We start from the raw sequence: 20,500 nt of genomic DNA, 5'->3' as shown, positions 1-20,500 counted from the left end.
CCTATGCACGTTTATTTTTATTTATTTACTTATTTTACATTTGCAATTTGCATTAATTTAACACATTAAAAACTTCTCGATGTGGCATTATAAGTATAAATTCAAGATGAATGAAAATGAACCATTTATTACGATTATATTTCTCTCTCACACACACAAAATATCACCAACATATTCTAATTTACGATTTAGTTTAAAAGGACAGTTATCACACGATTTTCTCACCCTCAACCCATCCAGTGTATATGACTGGACAGTTATCACACGATTTTCTCACCCTCAACCCATCCAGTGTATATGACTTTCTTTCTGATGAACACAATCAGAGTATTAATAAATATCCTATGCTTCCAAACTTTATGATGGAAGCAGGGGTCCATTGAGTTTGAAGCTATTAAAAAAGTGCATCCTCCACACGGCTCCGGTGAGGTTAAAATGAAGGCCTTCTGGAGCGGAGCGATGAATTTGTGTAGGCTAAGTAAAATATCCATATTTAAAACTTTATAAATATAGGGCCTAAACATTTCTAGCTTAATTCCGTATAACGAAAGAAACGTAAATGATGCGTTGTAGCCTATGATGTTGGACGGAAGGCATGCGGGAAGCTATATATTTTACTACTTTATAAAGTTTTACATATGGATATTTTTCTTACAAAATCCAGCCGACGCATGGTGGTTCACTGCAGCTTGGAAGATTTATATTATAACTCTGATTGTATTCATCAGAAAGAAGAAAGTCATACACCTAGGATAGCTTGAAGGTGAGTAAATCATGGGGTAGTTTTCTTTTTTAAAGTGAATTGTCCAAAATGCACAATGCAAAGAGAAAAAACATGGACAACCATCCCATGCCGTTCCATTAAATCCGCGGTAGGTGTCGCTCCCAACCTACTTTAGATGACTCATCAACCTCTGCAAAGTACCTGCGCATCATTTTCTGCCCTGCGCTACTTTCTCGTGATTGGAGAGATGGGTTTTGACTGGCGCTGGGATCGCCCTATTGTTGGGTAGCCATGTGCTGCGTATGGCCCGGTGCGAGGGCTTTTAACCCTGCAGTTATGTGCGCGATACCGGGCGAGCGTGGAGTCTGCGGTCACCGTGCATCTCCAGAAGAGCTGAGTTAGGATGCTGCGGCATGCGGATAGATCGGTGTAGCTATAGCACATCTCAGCTTTAGGTAATGGGATGACGACGTCGCAAACTCTAGCAAAGAATAACTGAGCATGCGGCAAAAGTATAACTTCCAGTGCTTTTAAGGAGGCGTCTAAACATTGAGCACTTCGGCATTTGAATAAAATGTTTTGGTGGCTGTTTTGACATTCAGAGAGACCAGCGTTTGTGTGTCCATTACTGCACATCGTGCATGAATTTCCCCGTGAGCGACTATACGGTTCTAGGATTTGGCTTTCTGGATGTGGGATACGTAAGGACTTAAAAGTAAGTCCTTGGGATGGGTGGGGTCCTCTATGCAGCAAAAGAGTGCGGGAGGGGGGCGAGGCAGCGGACGAGGTGCGGGGAAGTGCGAATCCTCGGATGGTGGGTCATCAGATAGGCTACGAAAAGCGAGAAATAAATTGAGAGCTTAAAATACCCAAGGTAACGTTTTATTATCTGTGCCATCGCTGTAGAAGGTTGTAAAGTTATTATTTATTAATTCAAATAAGCATCTTAGAATTCGAATCGACATAACAGGGAAATAGCCCATTTTTTGAACGGTAATCGTTTAGAATTTGGATGAAGCTGCACCCGAAAGTATGACGTTACGCGAAAATCATCTCTTTCGCAATAGGAACCATTGTAGATTCGTCTAATGTAGCCTACATTGACAATTAATAACAGATTGCTACGCTTTGTTGATCGCATCAGCGTTATTTTTAACGGGAATGTAAAAGGTCTGCTCTGATCTGTTATAGTTTATTATTAAATGGGATTTAACACAATATATTCTATTAATTTTGTTGTCTGTATGAGCAGCATGCATCTGCATTTTAAATGACATTTCCGTTCACCTACTGTATGCGTGACTTTAAGAAAAGGGCATTAAAAAACCCTTCTACTCTGTTGTAGTTTATCAGTCGTTGGAGATATGTAGGCTAACTAATCTTTGTTGAAACAAAGCTAGTCTCCCAAAAGGAGAGGTTAAACTATTAGATAATAAAACAGTTGCTATCTATTGCGTTGGATTCGTGTGGTGAAGTCGTAGGCCATGGCTGCTTGTTGTCAGCATATTGGGAAAATTTGAATGACTTGGGTACAAATACACACATCTTGATTATTATTAGCACAAAAGTAAAAGTACTGTAAATGAAAATTAATATCACCAAACCCCTCTTCCTCCTCAACACCAGTGCTTTAAGGACGCAGTTTTGGCAGTGGCACATTCAACTTTTTCCATTGCGAAACGTGGCTATGCTCAGTCAGTCATCATAAGAGCGCATAAAGTAATGCTAAATTTCACAGGACCTTTGATTGGGAGTATTTCTTAAACACAAGATGTCATGTCTTATAATATTTCCCTCCCTTTCAGCAGGATATTGTTCCACCTTGTTTCTCCTTCTCATCCTCTGAATATGTTGAAGGCCCTGGCGGGAATCTGTTTGCTTCATCTGACTACAATATTCTTCCTCTTTTGGGCAACTATAGATGATGTAAGTTATGTAATTATGTGTGTGTTGTTATACGTAAGTATTTGTACTGTCATTGTGGTAGTCAGTAATTTGCAGTTGTAAACTTTATTGTATTTTGCTTGTAGCTAATGGTAGTTTTTATTTTCCCAGGCATGGTGGTTCACAAGGACCCTTTACACAGACCTGTGGGGCAGATGGGTGATGGAGAACAATGATGATGTCTGGGTGTACATGGATATACCGACCTCATACAGGAAAGGTAAGAGAATCATTTTTCGAGTAGGCTTTTTCAGGCATATGTGTATATTCACTGGTTACCCCACTTGTAAACTTAAAAATAAAGGTTCAAAAACAATAATTTCCATAGAAGCATCATTTTGGGATCCCCCAAAGAACCTTTCAGCGAACCATTTATTATTATTTTTTTAAATAAATTTGAATAATATAAATAACTCTTTTCCAATATAAAGTATATTTTGTTCAATGGAAAAGTTTCTGGATGTTAAATCTTCACATATTACAGTAAGCTACCTTTATTTTGAAGTGTACAGACGTCCCTTTAATCCCTCTTTCTAGACTATCTGCAGGCGGTTCAGGCGTTTGCAGTGCTGTCCTGCCTGTTTGCCGTGTTCTCTCTGTGCGTGTTCATATTCCAACTCTTTACTCTTGGTAAAGGAAAACGGTTCACCATCTCTGGAGTTGTACAGCTCATCTCCTGTAAGTCCCTGCTTCTGTAAATCTGCAACACAATCTCATGGCAGTTTGTAACTATTTTTCATTTAAGTGAATTGGTGGCTAATATCGTATCAGTTTGCGCTCTCATACATTTTTGCTTATGCCCCAGTGACAGGTATGTTTAGGGGTGGAGTTGGGGTGGACCTTCATGCGTACTTTTTTTTCTGATAATCATACAAATTCATATGAAATCGCCATGTAGTAACGGTAACATTTTCCTAATATGAGATCAAGATGAAATCTTATTTACATGATATGACATATTTACATATAGTCCACCAGACAAAAGAACTGCTGAATTTATTAAAATGACCCTGTTCAAAAGTTCATGAACTATTGATTCCCAATACTGTGTCGTTCCCTGAATGATCCACGGCTGTTTTTGATGGTTTTTCATAAGTTCCTTGTTTGTCCGGAGCAGTTAAACTGCACAATGCCCAATTCTCCAGTGAAGAACATTGGCCAGTTTAACCTTTTTAATGTTTGAGTGTTCTTCAAAGATCAAGGTAAATAAATTGTACTTAATTTGTCTTCCTGTGAAATATGTATCTTCTTGCTTCCTAAGGGCAGCTCACTAAATGAAAAAAATATATTTAAACAAAATAAGAATTTTGTCCTTCATCCTGTTCAAGAGCCCCCCCCCCCCTATTTATTTTACTTTATTTGTATACTGTTCGCTTTCTTTATTTATATTTCTTTATATTTACATATTCTCACTTTTTTTTTTAGACAAAACTGTTAAAGGAACACCGTTTTTAGAAATAGGGCTTATTCAACTTTTTTTCTACATTTAGATATGTGGGCAAATTAATATTTGTCTCAGTGCATGCATTGTTTTAGTTAGGCAGGGTCGCCGCTAGCTTAGCTTGCTAGCTGGCAACATAGGATTCCATTCATTAAGCTATGCTAAGCTAAGCTAGCGGCGACCCTGCCAAACTAAAACAATGCATGCACTGAGACGACAATGCATTTGCCCACATATCTAAAAGTAAAATAAATAAAAGTATTTATTTCAAAATAAAAGTTCACTTCCAACACTTGTCGGCCAAACAGAAAACCTTGCTGATAGAAAATGCCAAATATTATTATATTGATATAAGATTAAATATATAAGCTTGATGCAAGATATTTTGGCCTTGGTTGACCACTAGTTGTCTCAGGTTTATGCACGCAATAAAAACATGCGTGATACAGACATTCATTTGTGTTGTACATTTCTCTTGGGCCTCTAGGTTTCTGCATAATGGTGGCTCTGTCAGTCTACACCGATCACTTTCACAGGGGTGAGAAGGATGGCTGGTACGGCTGGTCCTACATCATGGCCTGGTTTGGCTGGCTGCTGACCCTCTTCACAGGAATTATGTACATTGTCCTGCGCAAGAGAGTGGATTAAACTTTAGCCCTCGCTCTCAGTGCTAATGTACAGCTTTGGATATTCCTTTCTTTTGTCATGCAGACTTTACTGTGGTCTTCGACTAACTGTACTACTTCAGAGTGTTGTGGTGTAGAAATGTGTACAACATAACATCAGCAGTTTTTTTTAAACTTCTCAGCAAGTTTTAAAATATCTGAAAGTCTTGACTCAGCATTTTAGGAAAAATTGACAGGGAACAAGTGATTTTTTTTTTTTTTTTTTGCATTTTTATTTAGAGTAATGCTAAAGATTGGTTTGATTGGCCATCTTCCTAGTTGCACAAAGCACTGAGGGCAGTTAGAGGGTCTGAACAAACTTTATTGCAGGGGTTAGTGTGTAAACATGGCGAAGGTGAAGTGAAAATACAGTATATAAATGAATTGTATAAAATGTATTTATAACATGTATAAAGAAAAGTTGTACATATAAAGTACAGAAAAAGGTTATAAAAGTGTAGTTTTAAACATCACTTGCACTTTAAGAACTAGCTTTGTCTTAAAGGGATAGTTCACTCAAAAAAGAAAACTCTGTCGTTAATTTCTCATCTTCATGTCATTCCAAACCCATAAGACCTTTGTTCATCTTCAGAACAAAAATGAAGATATTTTTGCTAAAATTCGACGGCTCTCGGACCCCTCAACAGACAGCTATTTAATGAACACTTAAGGTCCAGAAAGGTAGGAAAGACATTGTTAAAATAGTCCATGTGACTCCAGGGGTTCAGCCTTAATTTTATGAAGCAACAAGAATATATTTTGGGTGCAAAACCAAATAAAAATAACGACTTTATTCAACAATCCCGCTCACCTGTGCCAGTCTCCTACGCTGTTTACGCTGAAGCTCCCGCGTATGCGTCGCGGTGCTCACGTGAACAGCATTAGCTGCTGTAGATCTCCAGTGTGCTGCACTTTTTACAACAGAAACTGTGTAGGAGACTGACACAGGCTAGAACAAAATTGTTGAATAAAGTGATTATTTGGTTTTACACCCAAAAAATATTCTTTTCGCTTCATAAAATCAAGGTGGAATCGCATGGACTATTTTAACAATGTCTTTCCTACCTTTCTGGACCTTAAGTGTTCATTAAATTGCTGTCTATGGAGGGATCAGAGAGCTCACGGATTTCAGCAAAAATATCTTCATTTGTGTTCCAAAGATAAATGAAGGTCTTATTGGTTTGAAATGACATGAGGGTGAGGAATTAATGACAGATTTTTCATTTTGGGGTGAACTATTCCTTTAAGTTTATTTTATTGAACATTTTCTTTCCATTTATGTTGTAGATGGCAATAGCACAGGATAGTCTCACTCTCTACTGTAGGTCAAGATTAGGGTCAAATTTTGTTACTGCGATACATTATGGTGCTGTTCAGTTTGTGATCATTCACTTGGTCATGTAGACTTTTGTAATTTTAATTGTACAAACACATTTCCTGAACTATTTCTGTGGGGTTTTCTTGATAATGACATCATGGCTCCTGTTGCTATGCCAGCTATTTTGATTAGCATGATGAATGATTGTTCAAATGATCACTCTGTAAGATTCTAATTCTAGAGCACAGAATGTTCCAAAAGAACATTCAGAATGTTTTTTTTTTTAATGTCAAGATGTACTATTTTTATGGGAGTAATTATTCAATATCATCTCAAGGAAGAAGCTTCTTGTCTGAGTGATCCAGTTTCTGCTTTGTTTGGTTTCAGTATTTTTATTTTGCAGATTGATATTTTATTTTTTCATTGCAAAGCCAAACTGTAAACCAGGGAGGACATTAACATTTTAGTAAATCACACAAATAAAAACCTTGCCATAAGAATCTCTCGTAATTTTATTATTTACAACATCAATATTTTACAACTTTAAGCATTTTTTTTAACATAATATCGAAGCATGTTTATTTAAATGACATTGAATGAAACCTGGTGTAATTTAAGAAATGTGATTGTACAGTTCTAGGTCCAGTGACCTTCTACAGTCCTCATGCAAAATGCACCAGGCACTGGCATAGGAATGTTCCAATAAGAAGAGTTTTGTGGGGGTGTATGACGCCGAATCATATGCCCTGACCGGAGGGTGTAATTCGCTCCTGGACCACTAAGTGGAGGAGATGATTCTGTTCTGCCGAAAGGAGAGGCCTGTTGTGAGAGAACAGCAGGGTGATTCAAAATGGTTAACTAACATGTAAAGCCTCAAATATAATATAGATAAATGCCTAGTATAAGGCAGGAAATATAGAAAGCGTACCATAGTTCTGTCTGGAGCGCTTTCAAAGATTCTGTATCCTTTTCCTGACATGCCATCTGTAAACAGGCCAGACAAACCCATTTAGCCATTTTAATCCAGGATTGGAGCTCTACTACTAATCAGTTCAGTGTCTAAGATATTCTAGCACAATATAAAATGCAGTCCAGAAGTAATGCCTGCTGCAGACTGATTTTGGCAATCCTAGAAGATCATTACAAACCGCACTGTACATGGATCTAACAAACATGGGTATGATGTAGACTGTACAATGAAGACACCTATAAAGACTACGACGCAAGATAGCATAGAATAAAACATCATCAGCATGTGCTAGTGCTAAACAAATAGAACAAGATGAAGCGCAGTTTGGCTGCGAGTAAAAAAAAAAATTGAAGTGAACTGAGAATATGGACATGGCTAGACATGTGCTGATTTTCGGTTAATGCGATATATCACGATAATAAATATGCACAACATTGTTATCGTGGGCACTTAAAAATATCGTAAATAATAATTTATTAACAATTATTACTTTTTTTATATAATGCACTCAAGAATACTTTGCCCATCAACCGTATAAATGCTCAAGACCGCTGCATTCTGCGTCAAATGGACACGCGCTCAGGTGTAAATGAGAAGCACATGAACGAGTAAAAGGAGACTGGCTGCTGAAGTGCCGCTCAATGACAGCAGGTGGCGCTGATGAACTGCAGAATGCAGCGGTTACCCCGAGTGAGGTGTTTAAAACAGCCATCCGTTTTTGTAATCTCAATGTTGTTCATCACAGCACCAAATACTTAATACTTAAAGACTTAAAGGTGGGATAGGTAGGACTGATCTAAAACACTTTTGTCCAAATTTGTTTAAACTTTCTTTATATGTAAATACATAATTAAAATGTAAGTACTCTGAAAAGGAGAGTATAAAAATCGAGTGACTCTAGACTTTTTAATCTGCAATAAACACCACTCATTTTTTCGTTCGGGACGTACTCGGGCCCAGTTCATGGCAACCGTGCCTAGTGTGAGTACACCCTTACATACAAAACACAGTATATGTTATGAATCTTACCCGAAATTCACCTTCATCACAGTATAACTGATATTATTGGAAAAACATGATGCTACCCGTTTTCTTTGCCTTATAAATATAACTAGCTTGTTACCAAATCAAACAAAAATATATTTTAAACTTTACCAGTACCGGTATTCTAGCTTGATAGTGAGTACTAAAAGACATCTTATTTGTTTATATTCATACTGATAAAGTTCGATTTTTTTATTACATGTGATTCTGACATGATGTCACTACATGCACACTGCGCGTCTGAGATAAATAATGCGTCTTCCAGCTGAGCGGCAGGTGAGGCGAGTTCATGGTTTTGGGGGCGTGGCTTTGGAAAGAGCCCAGAAGGGAGAAAGTGGAGTGAATGGAAATAATGAGCTGTCTTTAAAACAGTCGTGAGAGGTCTACAGACACTCAAATTGTATACTTTCTTTTTCAGAGTACTTACATTTTAATTATGTATTGATATATAAAGAAAGTTTAAACAAATATGGAAAAAAAGTTTAACCAATTCCTACCTACCCTACCTTTAATAGGCTATTTATTTTCAAACTTAAACATTTTTATGTTTTAATCTGGACTAGAACATGCCCTAATGATTAGAATTTTTTGATTATTCGTTATTGTTCAGTAAAACTTTGTGACTTCATACAACTTCATTAGTTAACATGTTAATTCATTATTACCAAACTGACAGTGAAAAATTAATTATTCTAAGTAATGTTAATTTCTTAGTTACTATTTAAGAACATTAAAATCAAAATAACTTTTTTAAAGGACCTAAGATAAAACTAACAATGATCAGTATTTCTTAACTAACATTATCAAAAACATTATATTTCTGTACCAAATGTATCTTAGTTATCTAATAACCAAATTAATCTTAGTTAATGCATTAAATAATGAGACCTTATTGTAATTTGTTACCTGTCGTTCTTTATAGCCTAATTCTTTTGCACTTTAATCTGTTTGAAAATTGTACTTTTACAGCTCTGGAAAAAATTAAGAGATTTCTCAATGGTAAGTGGTGATTTTTGGTGCATTGTATTATTGTATTTAAACATTCAGTTATTTTTGTTATTACAAAAATAGTTCTTAAAGCTGTTATGCTATGACAACACTTTTTTTTGCAACTTATTTCAATAATTGCTGATAAAAGGTCAGCAATTAATCGCAACATGAAAAATTGATATCGGCACATGCCTAGTCATGGCAAATGGAGCTTGAGATAAGTAGTTTTAAGTTTTAGCGGCATGTTGCGTTGATCTGTGCGCCAATTCATGTGCTTAATACAAACTCACTGTCAGATGGTCATGCTAAATTTCTGAGAGTCAAAAAAATGATCACAGGCTATCTTTGGTTATAGTCTGTGTACCTCTCTCACTGCAGGACAGGACCACCGTTTGGGAAACACGGCCACAGAGACGTACAATGTGTAGTAGGCATTTAAGAGACCACTAAATACTTTTTGAAATACTAAATTAATATATTTTAAGAGCAAATTAAAATTATATTATCAATATAATAATAATAAATAAATAAGTAAATAAGTTACTGACAACTTTTTGAAGGGTAGTACATGTATATTTTTTAAGTATATATCTTCCGTATTTTGTCGCAATACTATGTTTTACATATTTCACAATCCAAGGACTTATTTCCAGGTTTACACTGGATTTTGAATGCAGATTAAAGTGGTGTTGGAGTCCACTGTATGTTTCAACAACCTCATTTTACACAAATGGATTTTAAATACGTACCACAACTGATTGTAGGAGAAGGAACACGTTTTCTGGAAGGAAGTTCACTAGAGGACAGAGATTGAAAGCAGTTTATACAGATTAGCAACCACACACAAAAAACACAGTACCTGGTTCTCTATTAGTTAGAAAGTTTTACCCTGACTGTGCGAGTCAAAAGATTCCCAGGCGTATCGCTCTAGCGTCTGAGCATGTTCGGGTAGGAGCTTTTGAGGGGGAGGCTAAAACACAGACACAAACATAGTATACTTATTGGGATAATAAATAAACACTAATGGTATAGGTCAGATCTATTAATATTGTCAAACGTGAGCTTATTTAAATATATACTTTACCTCAAGCAGCATAAGCAGTAATACCCTGGAGATTTCACACTTTGCGATGATATCCATAAATGCACCTGGAATGAAGACAAAAAATTAAGCATGAATCTTCAGTATTTACAGCACTTTTCATTTCCTTGCCAATATTATTATAAGCTGATGTCCACACAACCAAAAGGACTGCTGACTCAGTAAAACTACAAAACAGATCCCAGACAAGCATGAACATCAGTCACAAGACAATATGACTGATGCTTGTAAATATATGATTGCATGGTATAATCAGAAAATCCAAATGAACACCAAATCTATTGAAAGTCCCTTAAATTTGGCAACCAAGCCTCAAACTAGACCCGTCACGATCATGAATTGTGTGCTGATGATTAACTGTCATACTAATCATTTTGATCAACCATTTAAAGTGACCCTATTATTTCGAATTCAGTTTTTTCTACTTTATTACCTTTTTTGAATATCACCTTTCATGCAGTGTATAATATAGCTTTTAGTGAAGTTAAAAGGTCTGCAAAGTGTCAGTGTACGACCCAAGGAAGTTATTGCCGCTTAAAATAAATAATTGATTCTGAACTGCTAGGACGAAACATCAACAATTCCATTTCATAGCCACCATAGACATTGAGGGGTCCCCCAGAATAATTAGAAATGGCCAAATTGTTGCTAGGAAGGAAGATAATGTAAAATTATCTAGTAAAATGTCAAATTTTTAGGCTGGTCTGCCTCAGTCAGAATGAGTGAGATGGCCAATCAACTCAAAGGCAGCGAGGGTTAACTGTTAACTGAATTCCAACCTGACACTTAAGTTACAGCAGAGAAAGAGTGCGTCGTTAGATGCAAGTAGCTAAACATTTAATATTTGACCACTGTTTTACAATAAAAATGTTCAGTGAACAACAGTAATATCAAGACATTTATATATATATCTTGACATTTTTATGAAATTTCACCATTTTGAACTGAAAATAAGGTTTATGTAAATCATAAATTAATTGGACGTGGCAAGAAATGGTTTGCATTTCATATTAGGCAGACAAAAATAAGAGTGAATGCATTTAAATTATATATATATATATATATATATATATATATATATATATATATATATATATATATATATATATATATATATATATATATTATTATATGTATATATATATTATTATTTGCAAATAGTTTACTTCATAACTATAATAAAACTAAGTTTTACTGTTCTAATTTTTTACCTTATTTCGTCAAATCCCTTTTAATCCTTTAAGAATTGAATTCCTTTAAATAAACCAATAAGACTAATACCCCTAGGAACCTTTAAAATAGCATAATAGGGGCACTAAATCAGATTAGGTCATGTGACTTAAAGTGTAAGCATAATATATTTATTTTTTTACTCGGAATTATATATAATAGAAATGATTAAATATAGACTCATATGATTTACTATGATACTGTGAAAATGTATATAATCATATATATATATATATATATATATATATATATATATATATATATATATATATATATATATATATATATATATATATATATATATATATATATATATATATATATATATATATATATATGATTATATACATTTTCAAAGTATCATAGTAAATCATTTGAGTCTACCCCATATATATATATATAAATAATGCAGTGTGATTAAAACCACAAACCTTAAAGCAACTCCACAACGCCGATCTCTTTATTTGGCAGTAGCACTTTTAGCATAGCTTAGCATACATAATAGAATCGTACTCAAATGTGCTTTAAAACTTAACTCTTCTGTATTTACATCGTGTACTAAGGCCAACGGAAAATTAAAAGTTGTGATTTTTTTAAGACCGATATGACAAGGAACTATTCTCTCATTCTTGCATAATAATCACAGAACATTTGGTAATTTTTGAACGCGATGCTAATGGTCTAATCCGATTTAATAATGTATGCTAAGCTATGCTAAAAGTGCTACTGCTAGATACAGAGATCGGCTGAATGGATTTAAAAATGGTCAACTGTTTACCATTTAAAAAGTGGAGTGTTCCTTTAATTTTGTTTGAAGACCACCCATTTCAATTCGTTGGCAAAAATGTGATGGAAATTTAAACAGCACAATTATTTTGGTTCTCTCAAATAATTGTGATTAGATTGAATAACCACAATTAGATAAGTCAATAATCATAACAGGCTTACATCACACACCTAGATTTCAAAACTAAGATTGATTGTATTTAGCGATTGTAGAGAAAGTACATTGTTCATACCGACAGGGGTGTTGGTGCCGGGGAGCTGTAGTCCTCTCTCCTGACACATGTGCTGCATCTCTGAGAGCACAGCAAGAGCACCATCATAGTCACCTGTCAATCAAACATCACATCACTGCTCTGACAACTGCAGAACCTCGTCTGAAACTCAATGCATAAAATGAACCTTTGCATTCTGAAAGGATAACGCTCCTCTCTTTGAACTCACGGGTCAGTATTTTGCAGGAGGCCATTTCCCAAAGTGATAGCAGGGCTTCAATTGGAGTCTGAATCTGCAGTTCCGCGGCTCTCTGGAAATGAACTATCGCCTCCCCTGGTCTGTTCATTTCCTACACACAAAATTATAAACAGGACCACATCATGACCAAGCACTGTGGAAAGAGGTGAATATGCGTTTTGAATTCATTTATTAAAAGAAAGCCTCCCCATGTATTACAATGATTAATGTCTCACCTTCAGAGCATTGCCAAGCTCCAGTGAGAGACTGGCCGCCATAACAGGCTGATTCATCTCAATATAGACCTAAACAATATATAAGTACATATTTGCAGTATAACATCTAAAACACAAAATCTGCATGTGATTGCAAGATTTTAGTCTTTTACTGTATTAGTCCAGCAGAGAGAAGTACTCTACAAATGACTTTTCAATCAATTCTTAAGAGCATTTTAACATGAAGCATGTGAAATGGCAGCAAGCGGCAAGCGAAAATTAGCTGAAACTATTTCATTTTGAAGTAAACTATTATTTTAATAAGAAGTTTTGTTTTGGTTGATTAGCTGTTCACCTTCTTCTAACTGTGAGTGAGGAAGTAATAGTAAGTGAATGAAGGATTCTTGTTTTGTCAGGCCAAGGTTTTTATAGCTAACTTAATAAATGATTAAGTTATCAAGTTAATTAGTAAATTATTAGTTGAGATTAAATCAATGTTAACCGAAATAAAATATAAAACACTGAGGGTAAGTTTACATGATGATAATGTACAAAAAAAAAAAAACTTTATGTTTATGTGTACAGATTAGTGTTGTCAAAAGTACCGACCGCGATACCAAGTCGTAACTGAAAATGTAAAAATATGACGCTTTGATTGCTGTTGACCTAAATTCGTAAACACTTCTGACTGGCCATTGTGCTCACGCGCTCATCGGATGTGTCTTTGATTGGCTACAATGATCAACGAACAGGAGTGTTTGAAAGCACACAAGTGTTTAAAAGTGTTCTGAAAGCGGGAACAGTTTACAACATGTTTTTGAAGCACTGATCGTTGTAGCCAATCACAGACATATTTGATAAGCATGTGAGCACAATGGGCAATCAGAAGTGTTTATATTTCTGCTCAACAGTGCTCAGTCACATTTTTTAAATTCAGTACAAAATTTGGTTTCGCATTCGGTAATTTTGACAACACTAGTACAGACGACAGTGTTGTCAAAACAATCCCCGTTCAAATGGATCTGAAAAAAACGCCTAAAATCTGCTGTCAGGCCAGTAGTTGGCGCTATCACTAAAGAAACACTACGCTCCTATAGAGTGAACACGTAAAACAAACGTGCATGACGTCACTGTTTTCACAAAATCATATTCTTGTAGTTCACACAGAGAGGATAACGGTATCGTTATCAAAAATGTGCACTTTAAAACCTGATTTCAAAAGTTAGCTTTTTCAGGGCCTCAAAATGCTGTTGTTATGTAAATGAACAGCCGAAATGCATACAATATTTTTATTTATTTTTTAAATGTCATGTAAACGCCCCCTTAAATTTGTTTTATTCCAGTCAGTTGCCAAGAAAGCATTTTCATTTAGTTTTACTTAGATGAAATAAAATAACTAAATCTGAATATAAAAATGTATTAAAAATATGTAGATACATACTTAAAAAAAAAAAAAAAACTATAATCTTGATGATACTAAAATAGCACTATGCCAGGCTGAACAGCAGGACAAACATTGTTTTATTTGTATTAAAAACATAAACATACCTGAGCCAAATCTGAGCACACCTTTAGGCAAATGAATAACCTTTGCTCATATATGCTCATCTGCATAAGTCAGTAGTGATAAATTTGATTGTGATAAATACCTTAATAGCAAAACTATAGCAATTCATTGCTGCCTGCATATTCTCATCGAAGCCGGGAGCCTTCAGAGCTCTGGTTTCCTGTTCCGAGGCCAGAAAGAGTCGGGCTGCATCAGTCAGAGCCAGGGCTTCTCCTGGAGCATTAAACAAAGTCTGCTCACAGCTACGAAGACACAGAAAGAAAAAAAACATTTCAGTGGCAGCGGGCGCTTCAGGTTCAGGTGTGTTTAGGGGTTGGAGCTAAACTCTGCAGCACAGGGGCCCTCCAGGACCGAGTTTGGAGACCCCTGCTATTTTGAGAGACTGCTTTCACTTTTATTATTTAATATTTGTGTAAAATATAATTTTATACTCGCTATTGTACTGTTAGGTGTTATTCTAAGATATTTAATGTATTTTAAATCAAAAACATTAATAAATTGATCATTTACCGAGCCATTGCGAGATTACAGAAGGCGGCATACTGAGGACAGTCCTGCTGTTTCAGCTCTTTGGCCAGCTGACCTGAGGAAAGATGTCATACAGTGATAAACAGTGACTAGCATTGCTGCACAGTGAGCAATCTCCTGGTACAATACTCACCAAATTGTTCACTTGCTTCAGCAACATTGGGCTTCCGTAGAAAACGTCTGTGATTTCAAGAACACCGAAATATTAAAACGCCAATAAACAAATTAAATCATTCATTTGACAGGCTGAACATCCAGCTAACGTTACTCTAACCTTACTGGAATTGTGTTATGCGAAGAGGCTCGCCTGAAATTAAACATCTACAAAATGCAATAAGTCATCAGCTGTTTTATACATAAATTGTACAATAATAGGCTCGTTCTATTTTGTATCTTTTTACATTTAAGTTAATTAGCAACCTGCTAAGGTGGCTCGTCTAGTGCTTTCATGTCATTCTTCTGTCACGCACGCTCAATATTGTATACAACATTGATTGTCTACCAAAGATAACATTCAAAACAATCTTCTGTTAGTAATATAAAGATTTTATTTTAGCTCTTACTTTTTCAGTTTATTTGACACTGCCCGGTAACGCATCAGAAAATCTCCCTCGGCTGCCATTGTTGACACTTAAGAAGGAGGGGCAAACACACAGGAAGTTCCAATTTGAGTATTCCGATTGGTTGCGCACATATAACGCGGTTTTTTGATTGGTTTACACGACGCAAAAGCAGGCCCTTCACGAGCTACAGAAATATTCCGTTTTTATCTTTATATACAGCAGGCGAGATGTTTGGGAAAAAATGACACACATTGACGCAGCTTTCAGTTGTTGTTTTTTTATTTTTTATGTATTTTCTGTTACACTGTACAGTAAAATATTAAATTATACAAAATATATTTATTTGACACGAAGCATATTCTAGCAGGTCATATCAATTCATTCATTCACAGGTTTTCATAGATAGACTCAGATACGTCATCTTCTTGCGCTTTGCATTGCTGAAAGAGAACACAGCAATAGAAACTGTTGGTATCCTAAAACAACACTCAAATTCTAATTGACACATTTTCTTTTTGATGAAGGGACATATTTTTTATTTCACACTATTTATTTTTTAGGGTAATTGTGAAGTGGTTCAATCAGAAATAAAGCAATCATGATGTACACATTTAAGGAATAGATAACCAATTTAGGGCTCAGAGGATTGCTTTTATTTTATTATGTTTCTGCAAAACTACGGCGATGATAATGGATCAACTATCCAGAGATAATGCTTTTGTTACAAACACAAAGGACTGCTCATATTTTGGAGGCCCAAATGTGGTCATTTTTTAGCACTGTTTTAAGCGATGTTGCACTTTCTCACATTGAGAATTGCCAACAAATTCTGGAGCAAAATTTCTGAACAAATTTACATCGGTCGTGGGCCGGCCCTGTGTCTCACCTGGTCGCCCGTTGACAGAAACATTGCCTTGCAACATTGCTCAAAAAGTTGCCCCGTGTATCATCAAATTAAGAAGCATTCATTTCTCAACATGCATTACACTTCCTGGATTACCTTACACTCTCAGAAAAAAAGGTACAAAACTGTCACTGGGGCAGTATTCAAAAGGTACACCTTTGTACCATAAGAGCACGTTAGTACCTAAATCTTATTAGAACCTTTTAAAGGGTACTATCTCAGAGACAGCTTTTGTACAATTTTTCTGAGAGTCTAGTTTCCTTTTTTTATTTAATGCTGTATTGTTACCAGTGATAATATGTGCTTTCTTCGTAAGTATAACTAGCCTACTTTTTATGAGTTAATGAGTTTTACCATAAATGTAAAGTATATGTCATAAAGTACCTTTACTGCATGATTCTATCCTTAAGAAACAAGCAAGAGTTATTATGCACTCTGCATTTATATATTGAAACTAACATAATTATTATACATAATTAACAATAATAATTAATAAGTTAATATGGGCGATTATAACAGGTTGTGTAATGTTGCACAATTGACCTTATTAAACAAACCTTTTTATCTGAATTTTTCTTGCTTGTGTTTTCTTCATGCATCATCTTTGGATCCAACGTATCATAAATGGATCTTGATCTGTGTTGTAGTGCCTGTTGGAAGGGAAAGGTGACTTTATTTGGCCTTATTTAAAATTCTTACTAAAACCTTTACCCAATAAATTCCAAATATTGAGACATAAGAAAAGGAAATCTAGATGTGCTGATATCTCACTGTGTAGAGTGATTCAGATGCAGCATTCTCATCCACCATCACATCATCACTCTCCTCTGCTCTCTGCTCCGCTACTATGGTTTTGTCTTCTCTACAAGGAGGTTGATCCTGAAAGGAGGCAAAACTACAGTTTAAACTACAAGTGGCAGTTTTCTGGAAAGTACACGTCTGCTCTTTTCTGCTCATAAAAGCACTATCTCACAATCAAAGCAACTCTGAAAAGTCCATCTTACACATCTTGCATAACAAAACAGAGACAATCTTTTCTACACTGACAGAAAGACAGAATACTGTTTAGTTAACAGGCCATATCTATAACCCCTCATTGTTAGAATGAACTTTTACAGAATGAGTATCATCTGATTCCTTCATTAAAGTATAGAATAAAGTATACATGATTAGAGAATAGATTCAACTAAGTATGTTCTGTTGTTTTGACACTATGTGTGGCCAAGTGTTACCTTGTGGCTCTTTAATATGTAAAGTGACCCAGCAACACTGAAGATGAGAAGAATTCCTGAGAAAGCCATCATTGTGATGATGGCATTGTCTAACTCCTCAGCTGGCTCCTGATAGCCTTCATCTGGAAGACAGAGCGTTGTGGTGAGAGAGAAGCAACAAGGGAGAAAGAGAGAGAAATGTTGTTTCCGGCTCAGTTTTTGCATCACCCCATTCTTTTGCTGAACGTGGCAGTTTCATGTCATAAAACTGAACTCATGTTCTATTGTCATCATTTTTAATAAATCCATTATGATCCTCTTTATTCATCGGTGCAGTCTATCTGTTATCTCACAGGCCACACATTTATCAAATGATAGGTCAAAATAGTAAAAATCACTATCGCTTTCAAGATTTATAGTATTTTATACTGTCCTGAGAGATAAGCAAAAGACTCCATTGCATTTCATTCATATTGCGCACATAAAATGTAAGACCAATCGTGGATGGTCAATGACCTGCAGACTCACCCCTCACAAGAACCACCCAATGCACATACAAATTGTTTCCACATTTTTCTTGTTTAAAACAAAAGTAGTAATTGCCAGAACTGGAGCTGTTGTGCACTTTGATACGTGCCGTCTCCAACACTGGTTTGTCAGAAAATTCTCTTTGAATTGTTTTATTCCAAATGTTCTTTCCATTAGTGATGCATTCAAGCCTCGAGCTGCAGTTTGCTGGAATGACCACTGACAGGTTGAAGACAAGATAATCTCCCGCTAATGCCACTCTGGTTCTGTTCAGCATAGAGAATTCAGCTTTGGCTGGAGGGACAGAGCAAAGAGAATGGTGTTATTGAGCCATCTGTGCTCCCCCGGTATTTTCATAACTTTCTAATTCGGCTTGAGAGAGTGTGGGTGAGAAATCAAGCAATACAATAATGAAAATGAAATAAAACACGCTGCAATGGCACATGAATAATGGTCAACTATACCTTGAGTTTCCTGCCAACAGCACATAATTACGAGCCAACACAGCACAGATTTCACCAAATACATTGCCTTTCATTAAAAAAACGAAAGAAAACAAAAAACCCAAAGGATCCACCTTTTCTTTCTTCGCGTTGTTTCATCAAAGCTCTGATATATCACTGTCCAGCTCACGTTTACAAAAGAAAAGGAAAAAAAAGTTTTCTGTTTAGACAACACAGGAAGTTAGACCATGTTACATCACAGTGGAAGTTCACAGGACCCTAAACATCATGAAGTACAATTTCATGCAATCCTCAGAGAACACTTCCTCTCTCACTCCAAAAGCTTACTTCCCTAATTCTGCCCTTAACTGTAGTTCTTTAGTTGTTATTGAGAATGTAATTGCATATAGGCCTTACTCAAATCTGAATAGGCTAAACTATAGTTTAGTTTTTAAACATGTTTAAACACTGAAATGTAGTTTATTTACAAAGTGTGTGAAATAAAATTCAGTTCAGGTCTTTCAAAAAATTCGATGCTCTTGTCAGACAAGCATTTTTACTAAGCTAGTATGCTGGAATTCAGGAATAATGTGGCTTTTATGTGAAAATTTCCTACTTCCCCCTACTTCCGTGATTACGAACTCAACGCATTCAAATTTTGACATGAGAGGGCGTTCATGTCCAATTTTGAAAATAGGTAGCTAGTATTTACGATAATTCCGATATCACGGGAAGACAGCATAATTGTGTTTTAAAGGGAATGTCTAAAGTTATTTCATGCGTTCTGACATATTTGCAGTGTTAAAGAGTAGGATTCTCATGCTAAACACGGCCAAAGATTCAAAAAAAATTAGTTGGACGTATGGCGTAGTATTTCTGTGCCAAATACACTCCTTCAGGATTCAAAAAAGTTTTGGAACGTTTTTCTTTTCCGCATATGGCCCTTTATGACGCCATAAATGGGCAGAATTCTCCCGGATGAGCACGTGCGAGAGCGCGCCCATCAAAGAGTTTCGTTTGGGTTACGGAAGCCGTCGACAGTGCTGTCATTTCGTTTTTAGACCACACAATCAACAATGTCACTAAAGAAGTGTGTTTCTGGTTTTGAGGGAAAGATAACCTCGTTCAGCTTCCTAAATAACCCAGCGTTAAGGGAACAGTGAATGCAGTTTGTTTTTCCGGAGAAGCAACCGAGTTCTGCAAGTGTGTTTGTTTGTTCCCGGTCATGAGTGGAAACGCAGACGATGAGTGAAACTGCATCAAATGTTTGGTTTTGTCTTTTATAAATATGATAAAACTAAATACTCTTCAGAGATATGAAGGATGCAATGCTACTGTAGGGACTCAAGATTAACATGAGCCTGTCAGAAAATGTTACGTAGCCTTGACCACCAGGTGGCAGCAGAAGAGCATGAGATAATTTGCGAGAGCGCGCGCCTGTCTCACTTCAAATAAAGAGGACTTCCAAAATCATCAAAAAAGAATTACGTAATGATTACATCACTGTCACGGAAATACACATATTTAGCACCAGGGCAGATAAATCAAAAACAGCAGTTCTGAATCAAATACATTTTCCCACCCTTGAGTATGTCTTTAAATTTCAATATTAGGCTATGTATAGAAAACATGTATAATATCTGATTTAAAATTGATAAACAGGCAGAAGATGATGTCTAAAAGTGTTTCTAAGTTAAAAATAAAGAAATAAATAAAAAACACAAGACAACATTTCATCAATCAAGACTACACACACACACACATCACATACTCCATGCAAAGATAAAAAGAGAAATGAAAAGCAAGGAGAAGAGAAGAGCAGGGGATTCAGTTAGAGGTGACAAATTGCCTTATTTAATGAGAAACAGGTGCATGTG

General features: G+C 35.9%; 3 protein-coding genes across 12 annotated transcripts; 1 reads left to right on the top strand and 2 right to left on the bottom strand.

The window, feature by feature from the left end:
• The first annotated feature begins 915 nt into the window (after positions 1 to 915).
• Positions 916 to 5,349, top strand: emp1 (epithelial membrane protein 1). Of its 10 annotated transcripts, none has more exons than XM_067441126.1 (6): positions 916 to 1,179; positions 2,351 to 2,443; positions 2,533 to 2,650; positions 2,780 to 2,888; positions 3,206 to 3,346; positions 4,597 to 5,349. In XM_067441126.1, the coding sequence occupies exons 3-6, from the start codon at positions 2,573 to 2,575 to the stop codon at positions 4,755 to 4,757; spliced, it is 489 nt and encodes a 162-aa protein (XP_067297227.1). In that variant the 5' UTR covers positions 916 to 1,179; positions 2,351 to 2,443; positions 2,533 to 2,572; the 3' UTR covers positions 4,758 to 5,349. The 10 variants fall into 10 exon arrangements, with proteins under 10 accessions (XP_067297227.1, XP_067297225.1, XP_067297229.1 ...); XM_067441124.1 differs by having other exon boundaries at positions 916 to 1,439; XM_067441125.1 differs by having other exon boundaries at positions 917 to 1,179; positions 2,530 to 2,650.
• Positions 5,350 to 6,586: 1,237 nt separating this feature from the next.
• On the bottom strand, positions 6,587 to 15,643 carry f8a (coagulation factor VIII associated). The gene is made up of 12 exons (XM_067441116.1): positions 15,538 to 15,643; positions 15,108 to 15,154; positions 14,957 to 15,029; positions 14,529 to 14,688; positions 12,901 to 12,969; positions 12,656 to 12,776; positions 12,448 to 12,540; positions 10,181 to 10,245; positions 9,985 to 10,066; positions 9,846 to 9,892; positions 7,021 to 7,076; positions 6,587 to 6,911 (listed from the first exon to the last, which is right to left on the bottom strand). Exons 1-12 carry the CDS (start codon positions 15,594 to 15,596, stop codon positions 6,830 to 6,832), a joined length of 954 nt encoding a protein of 317 aa, XP_067297217.1. The 5' UTR covers positions 15,597 to 15,643; the 3' UTR covers positions 6,587 to 6,829.
• A 103-nt stretch (positions 15,644 to 15,746) lies between these two features.
• Positions 15,747 to 18,872, bottom strand: si:ch211-243a20.4 (uncharacterized). Its single transcript, XM_067441117.1, has 6 exons — positions 18,645 to 18,872; positions 18,181 to 18,474; positions 17,674 to 17,795; positions 17,213 to 17,320; positions 16,999 to 17,091; positions 15,747 to 15,977 (listed from the first exon to the last, which is right to left on the bottom strand). Exons 1-6 carry the CDS (start codon positions 18,706 to 18,708, stop codon positions 15,924 to 15,926), a joined length of 735 nt encoding a protein of 244 aa, XP_067297218.1. The 5' UTR covers positions 18,709 to 18,872; the 3' UTR covers positions 15,747 to 15,923.
• Between the last annotated feature and the right edge of the window lie 1,628 nt (positions 18,873 to 20,500).

The sequence above is a fragment of the Pseudorasbora parva genome, chromosome 4 (genome assembly GCF_024679245.1).
Source record: "Pseudorasbora parva isolate DD20220531a chromosome 4, ASM2467924v1, whole genome shotgun sequence".
NCBI lineage: Eukaryota > Metazoa > Chordata > Actinopteri > Cypriniformes > Gobionidae > Pseudorasbora > Pseudorasbora parva.
The sequence above is the reverse complement of the archived record's forward strand: the minus strand, read 5'-3'. Positions and strand labels throughout refer to the sequence as shown.